Source organism: Linepithema humile, chromosome 2 (genome assembly GCF_040581485.1).
Source record: "Linepithema humile isolate Giens D197 chromosome 2, Lhum_UNIL_v1.0, whole genome shotgun sequence".
In the NCBI taxonomy this organism is placed as follows: Eukaryota; Metazoa; Arthropoda; class Insecta; order Hymenoptera; family Formicidae; genus Linepithema; species Linepithema humile.
The window spans coordinates 28,633,840-28,656,266 of NC_090129.1; the positions used below are offsets into that span (position 1 = coordinate 28,633,840).

At 43.9% G+C, this 22,427-nt stretch overlaps 1 protein-coding gene across 1 annotated transcript in view; it reads left to right on the forward strand.

Annotated features, from left to right (window-relative positions):
* Window positions 1-14,523: 14,523 nt before the first annotated feature.
* The window catches only part of dve (SATB1_N and homeodomain domain-containing protein dve), a 43,864-nt gene continuing 35,960 nt past the window's right edge, over window positions 14,524-22,427 (forward strand). The window contains exon 1 of the mRNA XM_012359648.2: window positions 14,524-15,711. Within this exon, the coding sequence (XP_012215071.1) occupies window positions 15,637-15,711 (75 nt within the window). The 5' untranslated portion in view covers window positions 14,524-15,636. The remainder of the gene's footprint in view (window positions 15,712-22,427) is intronic.

A 22,427-nucleotide genomic window follows, 5' to 3' on the forward strand; every position in this document is an offset into this window, starting at 1 on the left:
ACGATCAATAACTTGTAATCTACCATTCGAATCGTAACGATCGAATCTCGACTTTTGCAATTGCAACGATTATTCTCCAATAGGATTATTACTAATTACTGGCACTGTTGTAAGAGGATGCACTAAGTTGCGGCCGCGGAGTGCCGTAGCAATAATTCGACCTTAATAAGCGATAATGGGTTTGCGCAAATTATTCATTTGCTAATAACCACAATAACAATAGCGCGAATCTTTACGTTTCTTCGTTATTGTTTTAGTCTCTCGTTTGCGGGAAAATGAGAAGCGGGTGAGGTTTCCTGCCGTGGAAGCGCCGCCGAGATAACAGACTTTGTCGTAAGAAGAGCGAGGCTGGGGCAGGGGAGCGAGGGATGGACGCTTAACATTACAATGGCCACTCGAAGTTGCCGCAACCCCTACCCCCCCTCCCCCCTTTCCCCCCTCGTTGGAAAGCGCCGCCGCGATTCGGGATTAGAAGTCTTTTATGAATCGCAGATCTTGATGAATCGTTTCTTTCACGTTCGCCTGCCATCGCGATCGCCTTTGCGACTTCTAAGATTTCCACGCGAGTTCACTTTGACATTATTGATAAAAGTCGCATTACGCGTATAAATACGATTCTCCGCGAACTCTGTATTATTTACATTGATCGTCTCCCCGAGCGCATGAATGCGAAATTCGTTTGCTCGCTGCATTTATTAATGAAAAAAATTAATTTCCCAATAATATTAAATATTTTTCGTTTAAATTAAAGATTAATTAAAACCTCTTCATACAAAACCGCGACTCTTATTTGCGAAATAATAAGACGGCAAATCAATTGGGAAAAGTTTCATTTCTTTTCTTTCTTTTTGTCATATCTTAAAAATCCTTTAAGATAAAAAAATAAAGAGACAAATACGAAGAGACTTTTCGGAGGATCTTACGCCTCGGCACACCAGCGTCTCTCCTTTCCTGAAAAATAACCACTTTTTGAACGAAATATCCACCGCGGAATCGGAAGTGCGGTGGCAGGAAGAGGGATACACGTAGATAGGGGCAGGCAGTCGGAGTTTTCTCTCCTCTGCGGGTTTTTCAAATAAAAATAAGAGAGTTTTAAGAATCAACATACGCGTCGCGTCGGTGTACGTAGATCAAAAGACGCGCCGTCGATAATTGGTAGAAATCTTTTCGCTCACCTCCGCTCCCCCTCCCTTCCGCCCCCAGCCCGAAGATTCCGCCGGTCTGCCGCCCGACCTCAAACCTCCCTCTTCGTTTGAGGATTATGCACATTTCATGGTGGCCGCGACGGGGAAACATGGATGGCATATTTATTTTGTCTCTTCGGCGCTCAGCGCGGCTCTCGCGAGGCAGGGGAGGGGATGGACGAGGGCGCGGGCCGCGGCGAGAACCGACGAACGATGAGATTGGGAGTGATTTCCATCCGCGCGGTCTCACGCAGCGGAGAACGGATGTCTTTGCTTTGCGCTATACTTTTTATATTTATCTACCCGAAGGGCGAGACTCGTGGAACGACGTGAGGAGGAGGTGCTTGTCAGCGAAGGAAGAGACTTCTTCTGCAAATTGATTGATATTCCTAGAAACTTTTTATATGAAATTGTTGTTGAATTTCGATCTTTGACGCATCCTTCTACAATTGTCAAGTACGTTGGAAAAATTTTCTCACAAAACTTTGGAAAAACTCACGCGTAATTATGATCGAATCGAAAATTCTTATATTCTCAGGGATAGCACGCTGAGGATTAAGTTCCAAAATTAGGAAAACGACTGCTAAATCTCATTAATAATATACGGCTCCTCCCGGCGCTCGCGTAAAGTTTGCGCCGTACAACTTAGCATATTACTGCCCCAAACCGTTCATGTGAAGTTCGCGTGAAACTTTATCTTCATAATTGTTGGAAAAGTCCTCTTTACGTTGTACCGCGCATTCTAGATTAGCTCGTGAAAGAAATGCGAGGCGCTATTTCGATCGTCGATCGGAAAAATTGAAGAAGCGCAACCTTTCTCGCTGATAAAAATCAAGGGTGGTTTAAAAATCTCCTTAATTTTGGGACATAGATTCGCAAGAAAAGAATGAACGGACGCAGGAAGGGGTTAACTTCTAATTGTTTTGTTAAATGACGCGCGAGTAAGAATCCCTCGGAGGACTTAAGCCCCAAAGCGGGCGCCAGCAGTGGTTTCAGTTCATTTCGTTCTCTCTTCTTCTTCCGCGTCCGTCCCTCTCGCCGTCCCTCTTTCTTTCCTCGTCGTTCTTACTTTCCTCTTCTCCGAGCCTCTCTCCACCGCCTTAATTCTTAGCTTTATTCTCTCCTAAGACTCTCTCTTAATTTCTTATTTCTCCCTCCACCGATCCCTCCTCGCTCTATCCTACCTTTCGCAATTTATATCCGAGGAGGAAGAGAGACGGGTCGCGCGGCGGTGAGAGAGATAGGTCACTGAATGCCAGGCTTAAGCAGACAATGCTTCGCTTTCAAACGGCGGCTTCGAAGACCTTTCTTTCGCATTAGATACTTTAATTCTTTAAACGTGTCCTGCGCCGCCGGGCGAACGATACCCTTCCTCGTTATAGACGTCTTTTTAAAACTCCGCTCCGATGAGCCCGCAGCATTAATTTTGTTTCGTGATTTTTTTTTCTGCGGTTTCGTAATTGAAGCACCGAGTAAATAAAGAAGCAATATCAGCGTTCTTGAAAGACAGTTTTTGCACATAAATTATTATCTTTGTTACACAACACATGGGCGAATTAAATATCAATTGCAGTTCGACATACCTTCTTCGTTTATCTGTTTTTTTTTACTACATTTTACTTTTAAGAAGACTATATTCGCATCAAAATTATTGTAATTTTTCCGTCGTTTTTTCATCGCATTATTTTCAAGAGGACTGCATTTATATCAAAATTATTGCAGATAATTATTATGATTTTTCGCCATATCAAAGATTATAAATTCAATGTGAAGTTGCACCGAGTTGTACAAACGAACGGACGACGGCATTATTCTGCGACATCAATTTTGCAGTAGTACCAAAACTCTGACAACAATGACAGAGCCGGGTGACTACAACATTATTACTGCGACGACTACGAAGCAACTGTAACACCCCGAGGCTTACGGGAAGGACGTTAGTAGCAGGCGAGAACTATCGAGTAACTGTCAAATGTTCGCGTACGTAGGTAACAGGTCAATTATCAAACCCTTCGCGTATGTTAACGGAGTCGTGACCTAGACCCTACGACAGAAGTGACATGCGTTTGCCCATTGAACGTCCTCGCATCGCCGAACTGTCATCCAACGGATCCGGAAAACCGGCCCGCGATCTCGGCGTGATGTGAATTCTGAAAAGAGCGAGGACAACTCCCGCTTCGCGGCGTCATTCTTATCCCGAATAAATAGGGCTCCCCGGGCGAAATCCCGCTCGGAATCGACAAAATAGACAATTTCCGGAATATATCAATCGAGCACTAGAGGATGCGGCCGCCGCTATAAACCGCCATAATTATTCGATACCCCTTGACACACCTAATTGGACAAGTTCGCCGGGGAATGCTAACCGGAAGTAAGAGCGCGGAACGCTGGACGATGGGTGTGGATGCGGGGGGTGGGGGGGGGGAGGAGGGGAAGGGGGAGGAAGCGTGGAAGAGCTAGCCGTCGATTTTACTGACCATCTACGAGCCAACCATCGGCTGGTAATGGCCACTTTGAGGGCCCACCATAAGCTTTCCCAAAGAGACGAACCCTTGCTCTAAGTGGTCTTATGCCGACGTTTCGACGAGGTAGATACTTACTTTGCCTATCCGCAATATGACCTGACCTTTTGCCCCCTCTCGCTCCGACTCGCCCCCCTCCACGTCCGTCTGTACTCCACCCTACGTAATCGAGCGGATATCAATTGCTCGCTTCATCCAATGAGGCCGCCAACGTGGAGAATTTCGAACTCCGAAGAGCCGAACGAAACGAGGGAGACCGGACTCGGTTGCAAAAATAATTCGCACAACAGGCGCTCTTGTCGAACGTTAAATTACTGAGACACAATATTTAATTTAAAGAATTTTTGTTCGGGCAAACATATGTGCAACTACGCTTATTATTTGTAGCACATTTCGTTTCCTCAGATTTGTGTGTCGTGGGTGAATTTTTAAGTTTCTTTTCTACCGAATCGAAACTTCTCTCACTCAAATCTGCACGTTTGATTTGGCGACAGCGCAATGGCTTTCTCCGCTGTTCGTTCGCGAGCGTTGCTCGCGACGCGTCTCCCGCTTGCGCTGCGCCTGCATTCGCGCGTAGAGGGTGTACAAAGTATACGCGCGTTTCTCGTCGATAATTTTAATATCGTCCGACGACAACCCACGATGGAAGACGCGAGCAGACAGGCGGCGGGGGGGAGGAAAAGCACCGCCGGAACAGCGGGTTTCAGAGGCTAAATGGAGGCACGACAGAAGCAAGGGTTAACTCAATAGAGGTCTAAGTGAATTACTTATCGCATACACCCAGTATACAGACTAGATGCGTTTAGCTATAGGTGAGGTGGATACTCAGGGCCGATCCTACGCTCTCTTTCCCTTTGTCCACTTTCCCAATATTTTTCGTCCAGGCGAAACGTCCGTTTCGCAGCATATTGCATTACAATCTTTTGACATCGCATTAGTGAAAAGAGCGGCGCGCGAAACACCGTGCAAACGTCGTTTAAAGTTTAAATAGCGTTCCAACAAGCGTGATTGGCACTCTTTTTTTTACTACTGTCTTAAAAATTCAGTTTTCAAAGTCATATCATAAAAATAAGGACGCTCGAAAACGTTGCAAAGGCTTACCGTAGGTGTTTGCGACAGGCTGTGGCGTCACTTTTGAAAAATCTTTCAGACAGTCTGCGGCTATTTTCGAAGCGAGGAACTCACTAATCTGGGAAGGATCGAATCACGGCCCTGCGCAATTGTCGCGGAAAGGATGCGAGCGGGTTACCGTCTTTCCGGCATGCCCTTCTCGGAGGCCCTTACAAGGGCCCTTCCATCGTCGGGATCTTTGATGGACGCCTGACTGCTCAAGAAAATTCAGTTAGTCCGCAGCTTTGTGCGCTATCGCGAGCGACGAAGCGAGCGAGAGAACGACACGCAAGCAGATAGAGGGACAAAGGGTGAAGGGTTACAGGAGGGTGGGAGTTAGTGCTCGGACCGATGTCTCCGCTCCGAACTTAATTAGCCGTCGCAGCCTTAATTGCCGCCTGATATTGCCCCGGGACAATTAACGCAATTAATCGGAGAAAGTGTTACGCGGAGAGTCTTTTCCTTCCCGAGCTGCTCAACGTCTCCGCGTCGTCTTGAACTTTTTCTCAAATGCCGCTCCCGATCGCGCCCCGCGTGCCTTTCTGCATTATGAAGTACGGAAACTGCACGGCGAATTCGATTAACTGCGCTCCGACCGGATGGATTTTTCCCCTCTTCGCAGCCCACATCACTATGATATTATAATTAGGTTACACGTCTGAGAACAGCGTGGCAGGTCGGGCCAGCCTCGTTCGTGGGCTGATAAGTGACTAATAATATGACGCGTTAATAATATACGCTTCCACTTATATATCCTGGCTTGCATTTATTTCCGATTTCTATTTAGAGACTAATGTAACGCGGCACTGCGAAATGAGCACTGCAATACGCGTACTCATTCCCGTAGTTGTATAAAATATAATCCAATTATTGCATAATTTTCTCTCCAATGACAATAAAAAAAAAAAAAGGACCATTCACTTTTAATAATCAATAAATTAAATCAACCATTAGATTTATAGCGGTCTTTGCACTCGATTAATGATAAATCCTTCCCAAGTTGACTTCGCGGACATTGCGGTGTAACGACGCAAGTTACGTTCACCAACTTCCGGCTCGAAGTTCGCCGGCCCTTTATTCCGGCGCACGTGCGGTATCGGAGATTAATTGCAAAGTGCAATTGGCGAGGATAGGCGGGGTAGATAACTGCAGGCGTCTCGCCCGAGAGCCGGCGCGAGGCCGGGGAAAGAGAGCGAGCGTGGAAAGAGACGACGGAGGGCGGCGGCTCGCATAATGTACTCGGCGCGGCATAATAATTCAGAAATTTGCATGTACGCGGGCTAACTCCTCAAGTAGGTTATCTATGCTGGAAGTTTTCTCCCCGTGATATATAACGCATCCCACTGTCGAGTGGTGTACCGGGGCGCTCGCGAAGCCACGTTTACGCCGCGCCTTACGTCCACGCGGGCTGAAAGGGGCGAGGGCTGCTTCAACTTACATAACTGCGCGGCTGGAAGGTATATATCTGTGGTGCCGACACATTATCTTTTCGAAATTGAATCACTTTGCGGAGATAAACGATCGTCACGTCTGCCCAAAAGCGAAAAGTGGAATAATTCATTTCGCCTCTTAACATTTTGTGAGAGATGTTTTCTTACAAATTTGAGAAAACAGATGAAAACAGATCGGTCGGAAGTGCAACAGGGAGAATCGGAATGATTATTTGTGCACCGGATGTGGTTCTTTTGTTCCATTTCTTCGATTTCTGTGGAGATATTGATTTATTAAGATGTTTTATTCTATCCTGCGGCATTTAGTTGTAATTGTAAATCATATTAGATATCGCTCTTAGATCAGGAACAAATGAATAATTCATTAGAGAACATTACAGCCGCGCGGCTTCCATTATCGTAGTAATATAAATTCGAAAAATCGTGATCACAAAATAGAAAGCAATTTTAAAAATGATAATTCAGATTTCATAAGACAGAGAAAACAAAATACTATTATTTAAATATTGTTCTCCGCGATCTATTTTTATTTGCGTCTTGTAACAGAAAAAAAGACTGATTATTAGATTTAATTTCTCAAAGTGCAGTGGTATTCAAAGATAAAATTCTGAAATTAATTTCCTTGCGTATGTAATTAAAAATTCACGATTTAATAATCTTTAATTCAATTCCACTGAAAATTTAGCGAAAACATATTCATTTCGCCGACAATTTGCGATCGGTTGGCTTAATGCACGATTCAGGCAATCCGCACGGGTTAACCCGAGTCTCGAGTCGTCTAAGCAGCTTGATGTTGGTCGCCATGTGGAAAAGCCCCATTCGCAACATCCACACACACTCAGCTCGCTTGATCGCCCCGCGAGAACTCTAAAAGGGACATCGACGGACCACCCGCGCGCCCCTCCGCCCCCTCTATGAAGGTCCTAATCCAAATTTCCAAACCTCATATTTGCCTTTGAGTCGTTCACCTATCCTCCTGCGTCCCGCTCCTCGCACGCTCCACTTGTACATTTCCTCGTCGCATCGCGCAGATAATACCTCCCTCGCCCACCGCCCACCGCGCATCCCGTTCGGGCCCTCCCCGCCCCTCTCAGCGCCGACTGAAATCTCCTCTTTCCTATTACGTCGTATTATATACAGATTTCCCGCAAACTACGACCGTGCCTCGATAGCCTTCTTCTCCGTCTCGCCCGCGCGACCGGCCCTCCCTTTGCTTCGCGGTAACGTTTTCACCCTCAAAGGGACTCGCGTCGAGGCAGTAGTCGGGGGATTACGGCGCACAACTCTCTCAACGACAAGTTAGAATTTAGCGTGACACGACGCGGACGTATGCACGGCACACATGTGCGCGATCGCAGCCGGAGTTTATTGAATGTTGAAGCTGTATTAAATTCTGTATCGCTCGCAACCCCGGAACCGAGAGGGATAAAGCACACGGCCAGCCGGAAAGCTGATTGCGGGCCGATCGACTTTTCCACGAAAGGGCGCACCGTGCGCCAGCATTTGCGTCAAATTTAGCCTCCCGCAAACTAATAGTCGAGCACTTTTTGCGACACACGGAAAATTCGGAGTATCGATTTAATGCACTTGTATTACATCGCCAAATTTATAACATAAAAGGTTCGAAACAAATAAAGTTTGAGGAGAACTCGAGCTACTTTGCGACATCTGTGTCGATTATAATTTCTAATCGCACAGCCCTCGCAAACTTTATACAGCTTTATGCGAAAAATTTGCGTCGTGATTTTCGTCTACGTTCCGTTGTCACAATTTTTTTTCTTATTTCACCAAATACTCCATCGATTTGTAAAAAGGGCATAAATAACGTAACGCAGGCGCGACATATGAAATCCGCCTATCCTTACTTCAAAATTTCATCTCACCGCAGCGTCTTTATTAACGTTCGCGCACACGTTACCTTCGGTTCAACAAATTGCACGGCCGTATATTCTGCACGCGGGCTTCCGCTCGATCGAGCGATAAAAAGATCCGTTCCGATGCCTCGGAATATTCCGCGGGGATTCCCTTCCTTGCGCGCGCGTATATAGCGAGCGTACGCTCGCGGCCGCTTTTATGCAAGTTAAAGCGCCGCGCCTCGCGCGGATCCATAACGTGTAACCCTCCGACCCTCGTAAACCTGAATTTATTAACACTTCGAACGACGGGGAGATTTGCCAAATGGTTTTCAATTTGTATCTTAACGCTCGCCAGAGACCACATGCTCGGCGCAGATTCCGCGCGACAGATATCTCGCGGGCGTATCTCGCTGCGTACATATCTTACTCTCGCGGCTTTCCGTCTGCAATACCTCTTTATTATTGCGCTTACTATCATGTTTCTGGTGCGGCGCGGCTCCGTAATGAAATTCAGATCTTGAAATGGAAGTTTATTTTATTGTGGTTTCGATTAATCAATCGAAAGAAATAAAGCCTCCACCCCGAATAAATACAAGAACGTATAAATAATCAAAATTGCGTAAATAATTTTACTTGTGACATTCCGAATGAATCATACTGTTTAATTAAATAATTCTTATCAATTTATTATGGTCTTCTTTATTTATAATTTATATATTCTAAGCTATTTATATTTATCTAGCTTCATTAAAAGTTGAAATATATAAGAAAGCGATTGGAAAATTAAAAATATTTAAAAAGAAATTTTTTTTTTATCATTTTGATATCAAATTATATTTTATTTCAATCGCCTTTTCAAAAATTCTCTTTGCTAACAAACGATGATGAAGCAATATGACTAATCGTTTGATGTGTACACTTTAATATATTAATATCACTGATAAGAAATTCAATTTATTTTATATATATATATATATGAATATTTCATAATTATAAAAACAACATATTAATTGCAGTGTGATAATCAATATTTCATGATGTAAAAATTTCTTTATGATGTAAACTTTTCAATGATTTTATGAAATATCTATAAATGTTCACCAGTGCAGTATGTCTTCCAGTGAATATATATGAACGCGACATTCTTATTGCCACCATATGATGAGATATTTTCTGTGCAGTGACGCGCATTACTTTGCTGAGATGTGGACGTGTCTTATAGAAACGATATATAAAATACGTGAAATTCTGTGCTTGTAACTTTATTCGGAAGTATCTCGGAAGTAAAAGTATTCTAGTGTCTGTGTTTAAAATTAAGAAAATATAAAACTTTTAGCACAATAATACTACTTAAAATATTAAAATAAAAAATTCTTCAAAACAAATAAATTGATTACGATTCAATTGTGTATGCTATTAAATTTCTGCGAAGAAATTTCTCTTCACTAAATTAAAATAAAAAAAAGACTGACTGATAAATTATTTCGTTTGACTCAAAATCTCAGAATTTGAGAAAATAGAGAGTATTTTATCTATTTAATGTGACACACATCAAATTCGTATGCGACGGTAAATATGTATTCATGTAGCACGTACATTTGAGGTCTTTCTTCGCGGCTGCATTTTCGAACGAGTCCACTTTCTACACTTCTAGCCGGGCATCGGGATCGTTTATTGGACGTCGAGGATATTCGGATGCATCGCGTAGGATGCTCGTAATTTCCCCGGGTAAGCTCCGGCAAATTAGCTCCGGGCATACGTTACTCTCGCCTTAGTTGTCCCTCTCCTGCGCTTCTTAGTCCTCCCTCTTGTCCCTCTCCTTTATCGCCCCTCTCGGAGAAAACCCAGCTTTTCTCACAGCGAGCCAGCCCGCCTCGACCATCTCCCCTTTCGCGCTCGCCCCTCCGCGCCCGTCGCCTCCCCCCCCCCCTCTCCCCCCGCGCGTCTCAGCCACCTCCCACACCTCGGATAAACGCGTACATGTCCGCGGAAATGTGAGACGTCCGTGTGCCCGTCGTAAGGCGGCGAGGCTCGTCCTTACAAAAAGCTCCGGAAGGAAAGAGAGAGATCCCGGCGGGAGAAAACGCGCGAAACGGTGGGGATGCACGCCGTCCTGGACGTAGGGACCAGCGCACCGGCTTCGTGGTTCGACGACGCGAAAGCTACTCTCATTCCATAGTGGGCGTGCCGCACAGGCCCCGCCCGCAAGCTCCGTGATGCACGCCCCGGGAACAGGGCTTTACCATCCGGCGCTTTCGTCGATCCCGGTTGCAAACCACCCTTGCCAAGGGCCACCGCGCCCGATAACGTAACCCTCTACCCGCGCATCCTCTCGCCGTCCTGAGACACGACCTAGAACGCGACGGTCCTTCTTCCACCCGCGATTCGAATCCCCCCCTGACCCTTTCCCTCCCCCCTTCTTCCCATTCCCCCCCCTCCCCTTTTCGCCCTCCCCCCTCCCCCTTCTGCCCCCGTTCGGCGACGTATCCACCCATAGCCCTCCGTCGTAGGAGTTGCAACTTCATACCGCTTTGCACACAGATTGCATCAGAGGCATCCGCGGATGCAATCGTTACCCCACTGTCGTGTTTCCACCCCCGCGTCCTTCTCCCTCGGGAGCGCGCGCGCGCGCGCGTGCGTACGCGTGTGTGCGGGCGTATAGCTGACACCGGAAACCGGTTGACGGGATGAAGAGTGCATCGCCGGACGGCGACGGGGAAGTTTGAGTCGCAGCTCTCGACTACGATGCTTTATTGGCTTCGGCGTCGTAATCAGGAGTCGGGGGTTTAGACATTCGCGAGTATCATTTAACGGGAATGAGTAATTCACAAGGCGCTTAATATACGCAGATACAAAGCAATGGTAATGTACGTTCGAAGTATCCATTTAATCCGAAAAACGAAAGCTCCGCAGAACAAAAGTTGATAAGCGACGAATTAGCATTACTCCGAATTTATTTTACATTTAATAGTTGCGTGCAGGAGTAATGAGTCAAATGAACTTTTAATGATGTTTACAGCAGCTTAGATAAATTTTGATTGGCGTGGATTAAAACGCAGATGGGATAAAATACAGATGCGTTTATGGCGCGTCTGGTTACCGTCTCTCCCCGCGAAATAATGCGATCGGATTTGGCGAGTGTAGAATGCTGTATCGGCGAACGAAATTTCGCTAGTAGATTCTTAGTCTGTCGAGGCAAATTTGTCTGCAGATTTACACGCGCGGCTTCTGAAGATGCGCATGGAAGCACGTATAACAGGCACATGTTACAGCAAGTATCTGACTACTCAACTAAGAACAATTCTAATTATGTTGCCGTGGAGCTTTGCGTTATTATTTTATAGAAAAAAAGCATTTAAATGCGAAATATGATCGATTAAATTGAAAGATTTGAGAATCCTAATCCAAATCGTCTATTTGAAATTGCTTGAAATTCTGTCCGTTCAATTTTGATCATAATAAAATGATTTCTCAGATAAAACGTTAGCACAACAGCTCTGTTACGTAAAAACAATATCAACTCACACGTGCCAAGTGAATAAAGTATTATCTACGCTCGGTTTAATCCCAGGATTATCCAGTCTGCCAGCCTGGCCGCTATTAAGCCGTATATCTATATTGCAACAATCGATATTTTTTATTTCACTAAATCAAAGACAGTTAGAGATTTAATTCGGCCATATTAATTTTCGATAACTGAAATTATCTTTCAAAAATATTTGTAACAAGTGGAATCAAGAAGTTTTGTTTCGCTTTAGAAAAAATTGTGCTACTGAAATGTCGCGTCATAATCATTAGGACGTATCATCCGCAGGAAACCGGAAGCGATATATTTCATAATATCGTAATCATCTCGTTTGCGGTAAATTGTTCTCTTATCTATGCAGTTTATAAATGCGCGAGAGAGAAAAGGCAAAAGCGTCGAGCGTCGAATCGGGCAGATTTTTGCCCAGCGAGACAACAGATTAGGCAACGCCGTCGATAAGAAATTATCAAATAAATTTTGCCACCGGCTACGTAATCGTCGTATTATCTGCCGATTCTCGATAGATATCCCGCGGTTACGCCACAAATACTTAATCCACCGATAAAACGGCCACACGTTCGATTCGGCCGAAACGCAAGTTCACCTAATTCCTGCGGATTATTAGACGACAATAATGCGCTTGTAGCTTCGAGCACGTCGACATCGCTGTTTCGTATCGCATCTCTAACGCGGCGAAGCCGTACACGTACACTGTGAACGCGTATGTGACGCACACAAACGCGAAAGGATGTAATCGGTAAGGATGTCGCTCGTGAAGCACCGGAAATTCGTGGATACTGCGAGAATATCGCTAGCGATACTACTTATTCATCATCTACGGAAATTAATTCCCAGAAATCATTTAATCCGACGACGACATTTACAGGAATCTGCGAATACGTAGCGCATATATGCGTACGTTCTCTTTGAAGTTCTCCGATTTGAACGATCCATTTTAATAACGCAAAAGGATCCGCAGTTGACATATCAAAGAAAGTTGCTTTTATATTAATTACTGCTGGCTTAATCAGAGAGGATTACTTTTGTAGATTAATAAAGTAAAGCTGAAAAGAATTAATTGACAGAAAAACGTGAAATTTAAAAGCTTATATGTATTTGTGAATATTTATGTATGCGTATATTTAAATATGTGTGTCTTTCTTTACGTTTGTATAAATTTTATTTTCAATTTACACACATATTTTTTTATTTTACGCTTCTTAATTATAAATTTATAAGTATTTCAATTAAAAATTATGTTTTCGACCCAGCAAATATAAGAGTTCTTTTATATTAACCGTTAATCTGTTTGCTTATCTATAAGTGAGATCTCAATGTCAGATCTGGATTGCGATTTATAATGAAGGTCAAAGTATGACTCTATTGAATCAATTTCTAATCCGAACATGCATCTGTCGCTTCTTATCGCGTAAAATTAAACGCATAAAATTAAATGCACGGATTACTTAATAATTATTTATTTATTATTATTGTGTATCCAATTATTTGTGCATTATTGCGTCATATTACATAATTTTATTTAATATTTTATTAAATATTTTTAGAGAAATTTTTAAGAGAATTCTAATACCGATGCAATTTATTAAAACTTTATTCCAAAAGAATCCTTGGAAATAATTAATACACACGGTACTAAATATAGATTAGTATTCGAGGATTAACATAATATTGCACTTCCTCATTTGATGCAGTCGATTAAGGTGAGTCTTCTGTAACAAGAAGCTTTTACGTAAAACTCGTTCGAAAGCGCATTTGCTATAAATTCCTATAGACACATCTGCAAAGAATTCTTCCATGAACGCGTGAAGACACTTCGCAATCGAGACCGCAAAAAATCGATGCGATGGCACGGATATCTCTTGCTGCTCCTTCTGCATCTAAGCTCGGTCATCGGCAGTCGCGAATCTCTCGCAGCGAGCGTGTTGCAGATGGACAGGTGCAGCGGTGTACGTGCATCTTATCTCTAGACACACCCCCGGAACAGCTTTGTGGTGGGGTTGCCGAAGTACAGGCAGAAGTGGGGAAGGTAGGAGTCGAGTTCGACGGTGGAAGAAGAATCCGAAAGAAAAAAAACGGGAGGAGAAGATAGGTGGCGCAGAATGAGAGAGCCGATCTTCCATGGCGTGTGAAAGAAGTGTGGATATGAAGAAGAAACGAACAGTGAGAAAGAGTAAAAGAAAGCAAGGATATATTGCGAATCTCAAAAAATGTGAAAAAGCGGAAACTGCAAACATATCGAAACAATTTTTAAAAGAGAGAGATAAAAAGTAAGAAGTAACATTATTATAAAAAAAAAATATACAAGACGCAAAAGTGACTCATAAATGTAAAAATTACAAACACAAAGGGGAATTTTAAATAATAAAACAATTTTATGTTCCCCGAGAAATCTATAATCACTTATAGATTTCGGCAAGAAACAATGCGTCATAAAGTAAGATAAACACGAGCGACGATACCGAAAGGCGCAAAGGCAGGTGAGAAAAACATCGGAAAGGAATGCGGAATAAAACTGAACGCGACGAAGAGAGACGAACGAGGAGAAAAAGCGGCGAGAGGGACGACGCCTTATCCGGAGCGGGGAAGCTTCGGAACGGAACCAGGGGGTGGATAAGAGGGCGCGGGAAGCGGCGGACAACGAAGGTGGATCCGAAGGAGCCGGCGAGAGGGTGAACCGGCCTGAGAGCGAGAACCGGAGGAGGCACTCGCCGCGGATGTCGGTAGACGCGACGACGGTGTCGCGGTGGGTGACGGCAGCGGCGGCGGCGGCGGCGGCGGCGGCGATGGTGATGGTGGTGGTGGCGGCGGCGGCGGCGGCAGCGGCAGCGATACGGCGTGGTGGTGGGGTTGATACCGGTGGTCGCGGGTAGGGCGTCGTAGGGATAGTATATTGAGCGCCGCGACGCCTCGACGTGCACAGTCGCGGCTCGAACGCCGTTCACTGCGAACGTGTGTCGTTCTCGCGGACTCGTGCACTCGTCCTCGGTGGCGCGAATGACATTTCGTCGGTGCTCGTCGATCCGCGACGCAACTCTTCGAGAGAGACATTTTCGAAACAAAGGGGGGAGCAGACGGCTGTAAAACGTGAGTGGACCTGCGACGGGAAAGACTGCTCCGGCGAAAACTCGGAAGAGGCTCTCGATCGAAGCACGTCCTCGGAGCACATGTTCGATGACCAGTGACGATTTGCGCGCGCTGAAACAGTGTTTCGCGGCGTTCCCAGAGAAATGACTGATAACGGTGATTTTGATCCTGTGATCGATGATTGAGACACTCGGATCGATGTTCGAGACGGTGTACGCGACATTCTGAATGGACGAACGCGCTAATCGGTGATCGAGAAGCGGGACGAAACTGTAGATCGCTCTATTTACTCCGAATTTTACTGTGAACAATACCTATCGTAATGAGCCGCGAGCACGTGTGTGATTTTCCGCAGTCTAGTCAGAAGTATGCGCAGTTTACTCATATTTAATACTTCACACACTATACCAAATAGAATTTAAAGCAGATCGTAGCGATTGTAGGCGTATAACTTGTTTCGATAGGAAAAAAAAAAAAATGATCACCCACGCGTTATTAATCGTTAGCATTCAGTAGTTAGCATTTAAGAACTCCTAGTAGTATACTTAATCATCTACATAAATAAACGGACATTTTACACGCGTGTCAATACGTCTGTGATTTAAATTGTGCATAAAAAAAATTGTCGTTGCGCGATCATTAATATTTATCGTATACACGGGTGCTCGAAGTGACGTAAAAATATTTGGAGGAATAAAGAAAATTACATACTTGGTTCAGACAATTGCCTGGCACCTTTCTGATTGCATTTGACTCTTGAACAATAAGTGCCAGCGCGAAAATTGACAGTTGATCCTGTGAGAATTCAAAAGTATAACGCAATATGTCACAAATGGCGGCGACTTCCGAGGCCCAGGAGAATTATTGAGGGCCCAAGAGGGAATGGATTTTCAGAGCGCAATGGACACCTTTGTAGAGGCATGGATGGCTGCTAACACGAAGACGGATCAAGTACAGGTAATCCTTTGTCTTTATTTCAACCTAGACATAACGTTGATGTATATGAAAAATTCATAAATTATGCATACAATCATATTATCTTTTCTGGAAAATAGATAAATCCTAAAATCTTATCATACAGTCATGAGAGAAAGATATATGTAACAGTAATGTTTTTGGATGAATTTATAAAAACAAAAGTTTACATTTTTTAAAAATAGTATTGTTAAAAATTCATGAAAATGCAATTTAAAACAGTAATTTCTTTTTTTTTAAAGATAAACGCGAAAAATAGAAAATAGCAACGATAGAATAAATTAATATATTTCGTAGTTTTATATATATTTTTTTCCAGATAGACGTCTCTTTAAGATTAAAATAATAAAAAGAAATATTACATTATAGTCATTATACTCATTTAACTTCTAAAACTTATGGAAGTATATTTAATGGATAAGAAATCGACATATAGACGTTAATTGATTAAAAATTACATCTATATTAAAAGTATGACCTTAATTTTCCAAGGAATATAAAATTCCGATAAAATCATTTACGTCGTGGATTAGCGTGCCAGCATCGTTTTTCGGCGCACGGTCTGTCGAACTTATAAAAATAACGCAGCATCTATATTCGGTGCCAGCGAGTACGAGGGGCGAGAAGCAACCCCTTTCTGACATTACACAGCCAATTGGCCACCCTACCGCTTCTTGCGCCCCTCTCTCTGGACGCGCTTTCAGTCCGTTTAATTCCTCGTCATCAATTTGGCACATTCTTTCGCATCTCAAAGTGGTCAGCCACTTCACGTGTAACGTGCGATTATCTCGGTGCCTAAAATAAGTAAGGTGTCGTTTTCTACGTCATAATCGTTCAAGTAGTAGCACGGAAAAATTACGAAAACGCCAAGTACTTGGACGAATTTCGATATCTTGATATTCCCATGCAAATCTGCTGTGCATTTTTATACAGGCAAATAAAAAGAACAAATATAGCTTGCACAGTTTAAGCACGAATAAAATAAAATATCGAGAATGAAGATGAAAACACATTCATAGAAACAATGAGCGTGGCAGATGTAATCGCTAACGGAGAGAATAATTATCCGTTTGAGCGCGGCGTTTACACAGCGCGGGTTTGGATAACTCATCTCGACTCGCCGCATCGAAAATCGTGAACCAAATTCAGGTCCGGCGCGTATATATCCGACGCTTCGCGATCTCACAATGAAAACCGTGGGCAACGCAGGGCGGGGGATAATCCTTGGCAAAGCCGCGGCTCGCGTGTGTGCTGCGTGGACGGACGCGCGTACGTTTACACGTGTACGTATCGGGGGGTCACGGGTTCTGACCACGATACGGATGTGCCCCTGCCTTCTTCCTGTGCCACGACCATGTTCATGTTCTGGCATTCAGCGGAATAAGACCGCATGTCTCCATTGACCGCTCGATCTCTCGATCCACGCTTGCCTTCGGCCGACCATAATTATCAAAAAATTGCCGATAAAAAATAATAAAAACGACCGTTACAAAAAAGATATTCAAGCGAATGAAGAAACTATTGCAAAAGTAATGCGAGAAAATAGAAATATTACGTTGTGTGCGCTGCATATTGTATTATATTTTACGCGAACCATGTGATTTCGACTATCTTACAAAGACTTGCACGCTTTATTCATAATCATTGTATTAAAGCACGAGTCCGGAAAGGATAAAAAAAAAAAACTCTCTCAAAAGGAAAGACATCCGTCCGAAAGCGTACGCATCTCGAGAGATGCATTATCCACGCAGGTGTATTTCAGAAAAGAAGTTAGAGGAAATGGGGATAATCCCGTAATGCTGTTAGTCCGAAATACGTGAGACTTCGCCTTCATGATCATGATATTACCATACGAAGTCTTATCTTTGTAGCTCGTTTGTGTAGAACGCAAAAATAATCCGCTTGAATTACAGGATATGTGAAAAAAATTTTAATCCAGCCTTCGTACAATTTTCACCGCAGCCATTTAAATCACGCCGCCGAAGAAACAAGCTAATGTACGTAAAGAATGGCAATCGCAACCGTAACACTGGACAAAACGATGTAGGAATCGCAGGTACTGAGCGTAATAATCGCAGGAAAGAAAAAATACAGGTGTAGCGTTCCAGACGCGATAAAATTCCCCGTCGCTACACCGCTCGTAGCTTAGAGCTCGATTGATGAAACGTATTTAACCTAACAAGCGTCGAGATCCGTGAACAATATTGAAAAAAAAAAAAAAAAAAAAAATATCAATTATAAAAAAGAGCTCGCGGTCTAAAAATTTCACGTTCGACGCACCTCCGCTGGCACTTAAAAACGTGTCCTTGCAGCGCGTTGCACGCAGGACTGCCAGTGCACGCACGGGCGCCACGTGTGTACTCGAAAGTGCGTGCGTATACGTTATGTATATATGTGCGTGCACGAGGATACGTTTGAAGCACGCATGGTCACGGTATTTGACCACCCCAGCTCCCAGAATGATTGTAATCCATCTATCCGGCCACCGAAGCCGATATATCAAACGCAGGTAGAGCTCGCGGTCCTCTCTCTTGTAGGCCTCTTTTGTATTGCCTTTTTACGCCGCGGCCCACGATCTTTTGTTTCCCTGTTGAATATTATACGAAGAAAAATTAATTATGAGGAATGCTCTTGTGTCGAGTCGCTTTGACGAACGTAAAAAAAAAGAAGGAAACGCGCTCTTTTATGCCGGAATCATTTCTTTTGTTTTTTTAGTAAAAAAATATTTGCTAATTAAATTATTAACGGCAGTGCGTGTGCGCAAAATTAATAATAACGCTTTACGTTTTTAGGTTTCAGCATATAGTAAACTTTTTTTTTTCAGTATTTAACTGCGGGATAAGCTGAAAGCTAAAAATCCAGGAACTAAATTCAGAAAGAAATAATATTTAATTGGAAGAGGAATGCAGCGAGAAATGTTTGCTGCGTGATTTTGAAATATCAAACGTTTTGTCGCTTGAAACGAGTCTATATTTTTGCGAATTAAAAATAGTAATAAGAATTCGTATATATCACTGTTTGTAATTTTGGAATGATCCTCGCTGCTTTCTCTACTAAACCCTCGAAATCAGCGATTATTACTGGTATACGAGATTGTATCTGCTGCTTTCTAATCTTTAGCTCTACCATGTTTTGCACTTAGGAACGAGGTATCCGACACGACAGTCAGCAATAATTTACGTAACGTGATCGCAAACGCATCAATCCGCGGATTATCTGTCACAAAGAGAGAACCAATTATCGCTTGGGGATATCGCTGGTTCGATATTTCGATAAGCATGATTAGAATGTTGCAGATTAATATGGGTCGCGCCACATTTAATTCTGTTTCATATGATGACCGCCGAAAGATAGTGAATTATCGCGCGCGCTGAAACAGATAGTGAATCGCGTTAAATTTTGTTAAGTAGATTTACGAATTGTTATTAGTATACAATACCGCATATTATTATATTGATACAGATTAGAAGCCAGCGAGTGTTTCATAGAAATGTATTACACATATACAGAAACAGTCTCTCATAATGGCAGTCTTTAACAATTACAAAATGATTATATTATAATTATTTAATGTTCACAGGGTTTCACGAAATTTAAAATAACATTTAATCAGTTTTAACTACAAAAACTAATCTAATTATTTATCTGAGCAATAATAAAATCGCTTACGATCAGTAGAAAAAGATACCCCGACTGGATAAATAAAAAAAACTCGCAAAATGTAAAATATTAAAGATGAATGAAACAAATAAATCGAGTTCTCTCTTAATTTCGAGGTTTAAATTCGGGCTTTCGAATTTTCGGTCGTGAAATACAATGTAATAGAGATGACAGCAGTCAATTGCGGGGTTTGAAAAAAAAATTCCGAATGCGAAGGTATCGGATTTATATACCATTCAATTGCTTTCGAAAAATGCAGTTAAAATAAACAAATCTTGTATCTCCAAAAACACGGCGTATCGCTCGCAGCGCGAGCGGCAGCGTGATTTTTCATGATGCGAGCTGCTCGCGACTTAATGCGGCATTCGAAGAATTAATAAAGACGGACGGGAGAGAGAGACGAGCACTCAGTAATTTACGCGCATCGAACGCTGTCGTAGAAACCACGACGACGGGAGGATCTTCGTGCGAAATTGTCGCGAATTTTTTTGATGGGTCGAATTAGCCGAAACGAGAGGGGAAACGGCGGCGCTGTCGCTGACGTAAGATGTGTACGCCGAAAAGGACCACGCGTTCAATTGGCCAAACGTTAAAGACCGTCATAGCGACTCGGACTTACGTAAGCTCATTGCCGATGGACCGATCCCGACGCAATTCCGTCGCAGTTAGTTTCCGCGAGGCTCCAGAGTCTACGAGGATCCTGCGCTCGGTCAGCGCGATTAAGGTTATCGCCTTAACGGGAAACACACCAGCAGGAAACGCCGTCGCTGCGTATCTCCGTTACACCCGGTAGATAAGCTGATCCGTCGATAAACGCCTGCCGAACTGTCGTCGTACACGATGCGGCGCACGACGCGATTAATTATTCGCCGTTCCATTTTTACTGTACGAGAGAAGACACGTTGCTACGATTTTTTACGGGTCCGCTTAAATCGAGAACGAGCTTTGCGGAATATATATGCCGCCTTCTAGAATATAACAAGTTCAAGCTAACACAACTGGCGAGTCGTGGATATAAATTAGAATAAAGTTTATTTTATGCCACTTAAAAACTGTTTTGTTCAATTTTAGGATATATTTTCTTGTCGTTGCGACAAGTCGATAAAATTTAATCGATAATATAAATTTATTAATCGTCGAATAATTGAAAGCAAAGAAAAAAATACTTCATAAATCTTCTTAATTTATTCTTCAAACTTTTTGTTTCAATTTCACTTCTTCGAGTATTCCAGTCGCTCGTATTGTTTAATTCGGCAAAACTATCGCGCGAATACATCGTTCGAAATAAATCATTGCGCATTTAAATTCCCGATCGAATTAATAATCAATTCGCTGAGGATCTCTTGTTGCTCGAGCAAACGATTTCTCGCAGAACGGTGTTTCTAGCCCGAAAAATTTGCCGAGCCACATCTTTAGGCGTAATTCGGGATTCAACGGAAGACCGGGCGAATTTTCAAGCGCGACGAAAGCCGGATCGATGAGCGAGCCGAAATTCCTGATTTTACGACAAGAGCGTCGTAACCCCTCGCACGTCACGGCAGAGTTACCGCGATATCACTTGGGGCGTTAGCCGGATAAGCCGCTAACCCCATCCACCTGTTGCCCCTTCTTACACGCCGCCGCTTTCGGCCGCGCGTTCATCTTCATTCCTCGCGCGGAAACGAGCCGTGGACCCTCGTCTCGTCCTCTTTCAGTCCGTTCGGGCCCGCCGGGTCCGTTTGCTCCGCTCGTCTCTCTTCCGTCAACGACGCCCGGGTCCGCCTTTCCCTTCCTCTCTCGCTCTCTTCGGCACCTTCAGGCATCCCACTTCGCCGCCACCCCTCCTCCTCCCTCTTCTTCATCATCCTCTTCCTCTCGCTCACTCCCGTTCCAGGCCCGGGTTCTTCAGCGGTCTGACGTGTTTTTTGCGAGTGCATACCTCGAAGCAGCTCCCGAAACAGTAGCTGGTACCCCGGTACAGTCCGAGCAAGTGAAAAAATCGCCGGTCGATCGGTGGATCGTTGAAATCATTCATAGAGATATTCAAAATTAAAAGGAGGAAAGCGCTTTCTTCTCAATTGGGATTCAATAAAATCGCGTATTTTCGTTTCATCTCTTAATTTTAAAGCTGTTCGGGAACAAAGTATCCGTCGTTGCGATAAAGTTAAATTGAGATTTAACTCGTTCTGCAAAAGACGGTATAGTTTACGGTGAATTTACGCACGCAATTAATTATGTAATGTAATTTCCGAATAGAATAACGAGTCGCGCATAAAAAAATAAGACCGTTATCTTTGAGAAACAATTAACGCGGCAGCGGTCGATTTTTATTCAAGGTTGCGTCGCGATGCGTGAAAGTACTGATTAAATTCTATAATTTCGTAATTAAATAACGAGGTTAAATACCCGCGAAAAATCGCTGATTGCGAGTAAACACGAACGCGGCAGGAAGTCGCGAAGGATCACGCAGGGTTAAACGCCGCCTCGCATCTCGGCTCGTTCTGCCGTTTACGCTCGCTATTCCACGGAGGCGTCATCGACGATCCAGTTTCCGAACGACGAAAACCATCGCGGCCGCCGCGCGGTGCATTTCGCACATCGCCGGCGGCGGCGGCGGCGGCGGCAGCGGCGGCGGCGGCGGCGGCGGCGGCTGCGGTGGTGTAGGATTGTCGCATTCTGGGTCCAGTTGACCCCAGTTGACATCGTGGACGGCTTAGCCGTTAGTGTTAAGTTCAGTTCACTCATACATAAATCTAAGTCCGCGCTTATGCCTTAGCTTGGCCGCCGCTCGGAATTGAGCACGTGCTCAGATTTCATCGGCGACGACGCTTAGATCATCCCGGCTCGTTCGGCCATACCGAAACGTCGCAGATTCGACCGCATTTAGGCGACGCTCCCATCCGTGAATTGCCGTCGAAGGCTTTTTTAATCGTTACAGCTTGCTGCCAATCGCACATAGTTAATTCGCACATCGGAGATGATTTTGAAAAACAAAGTCTCGTCAATCATTTAAGTGTAACGAATACGTTTCGTCAAAAGTTTAAAGGCATTTCCTGTTA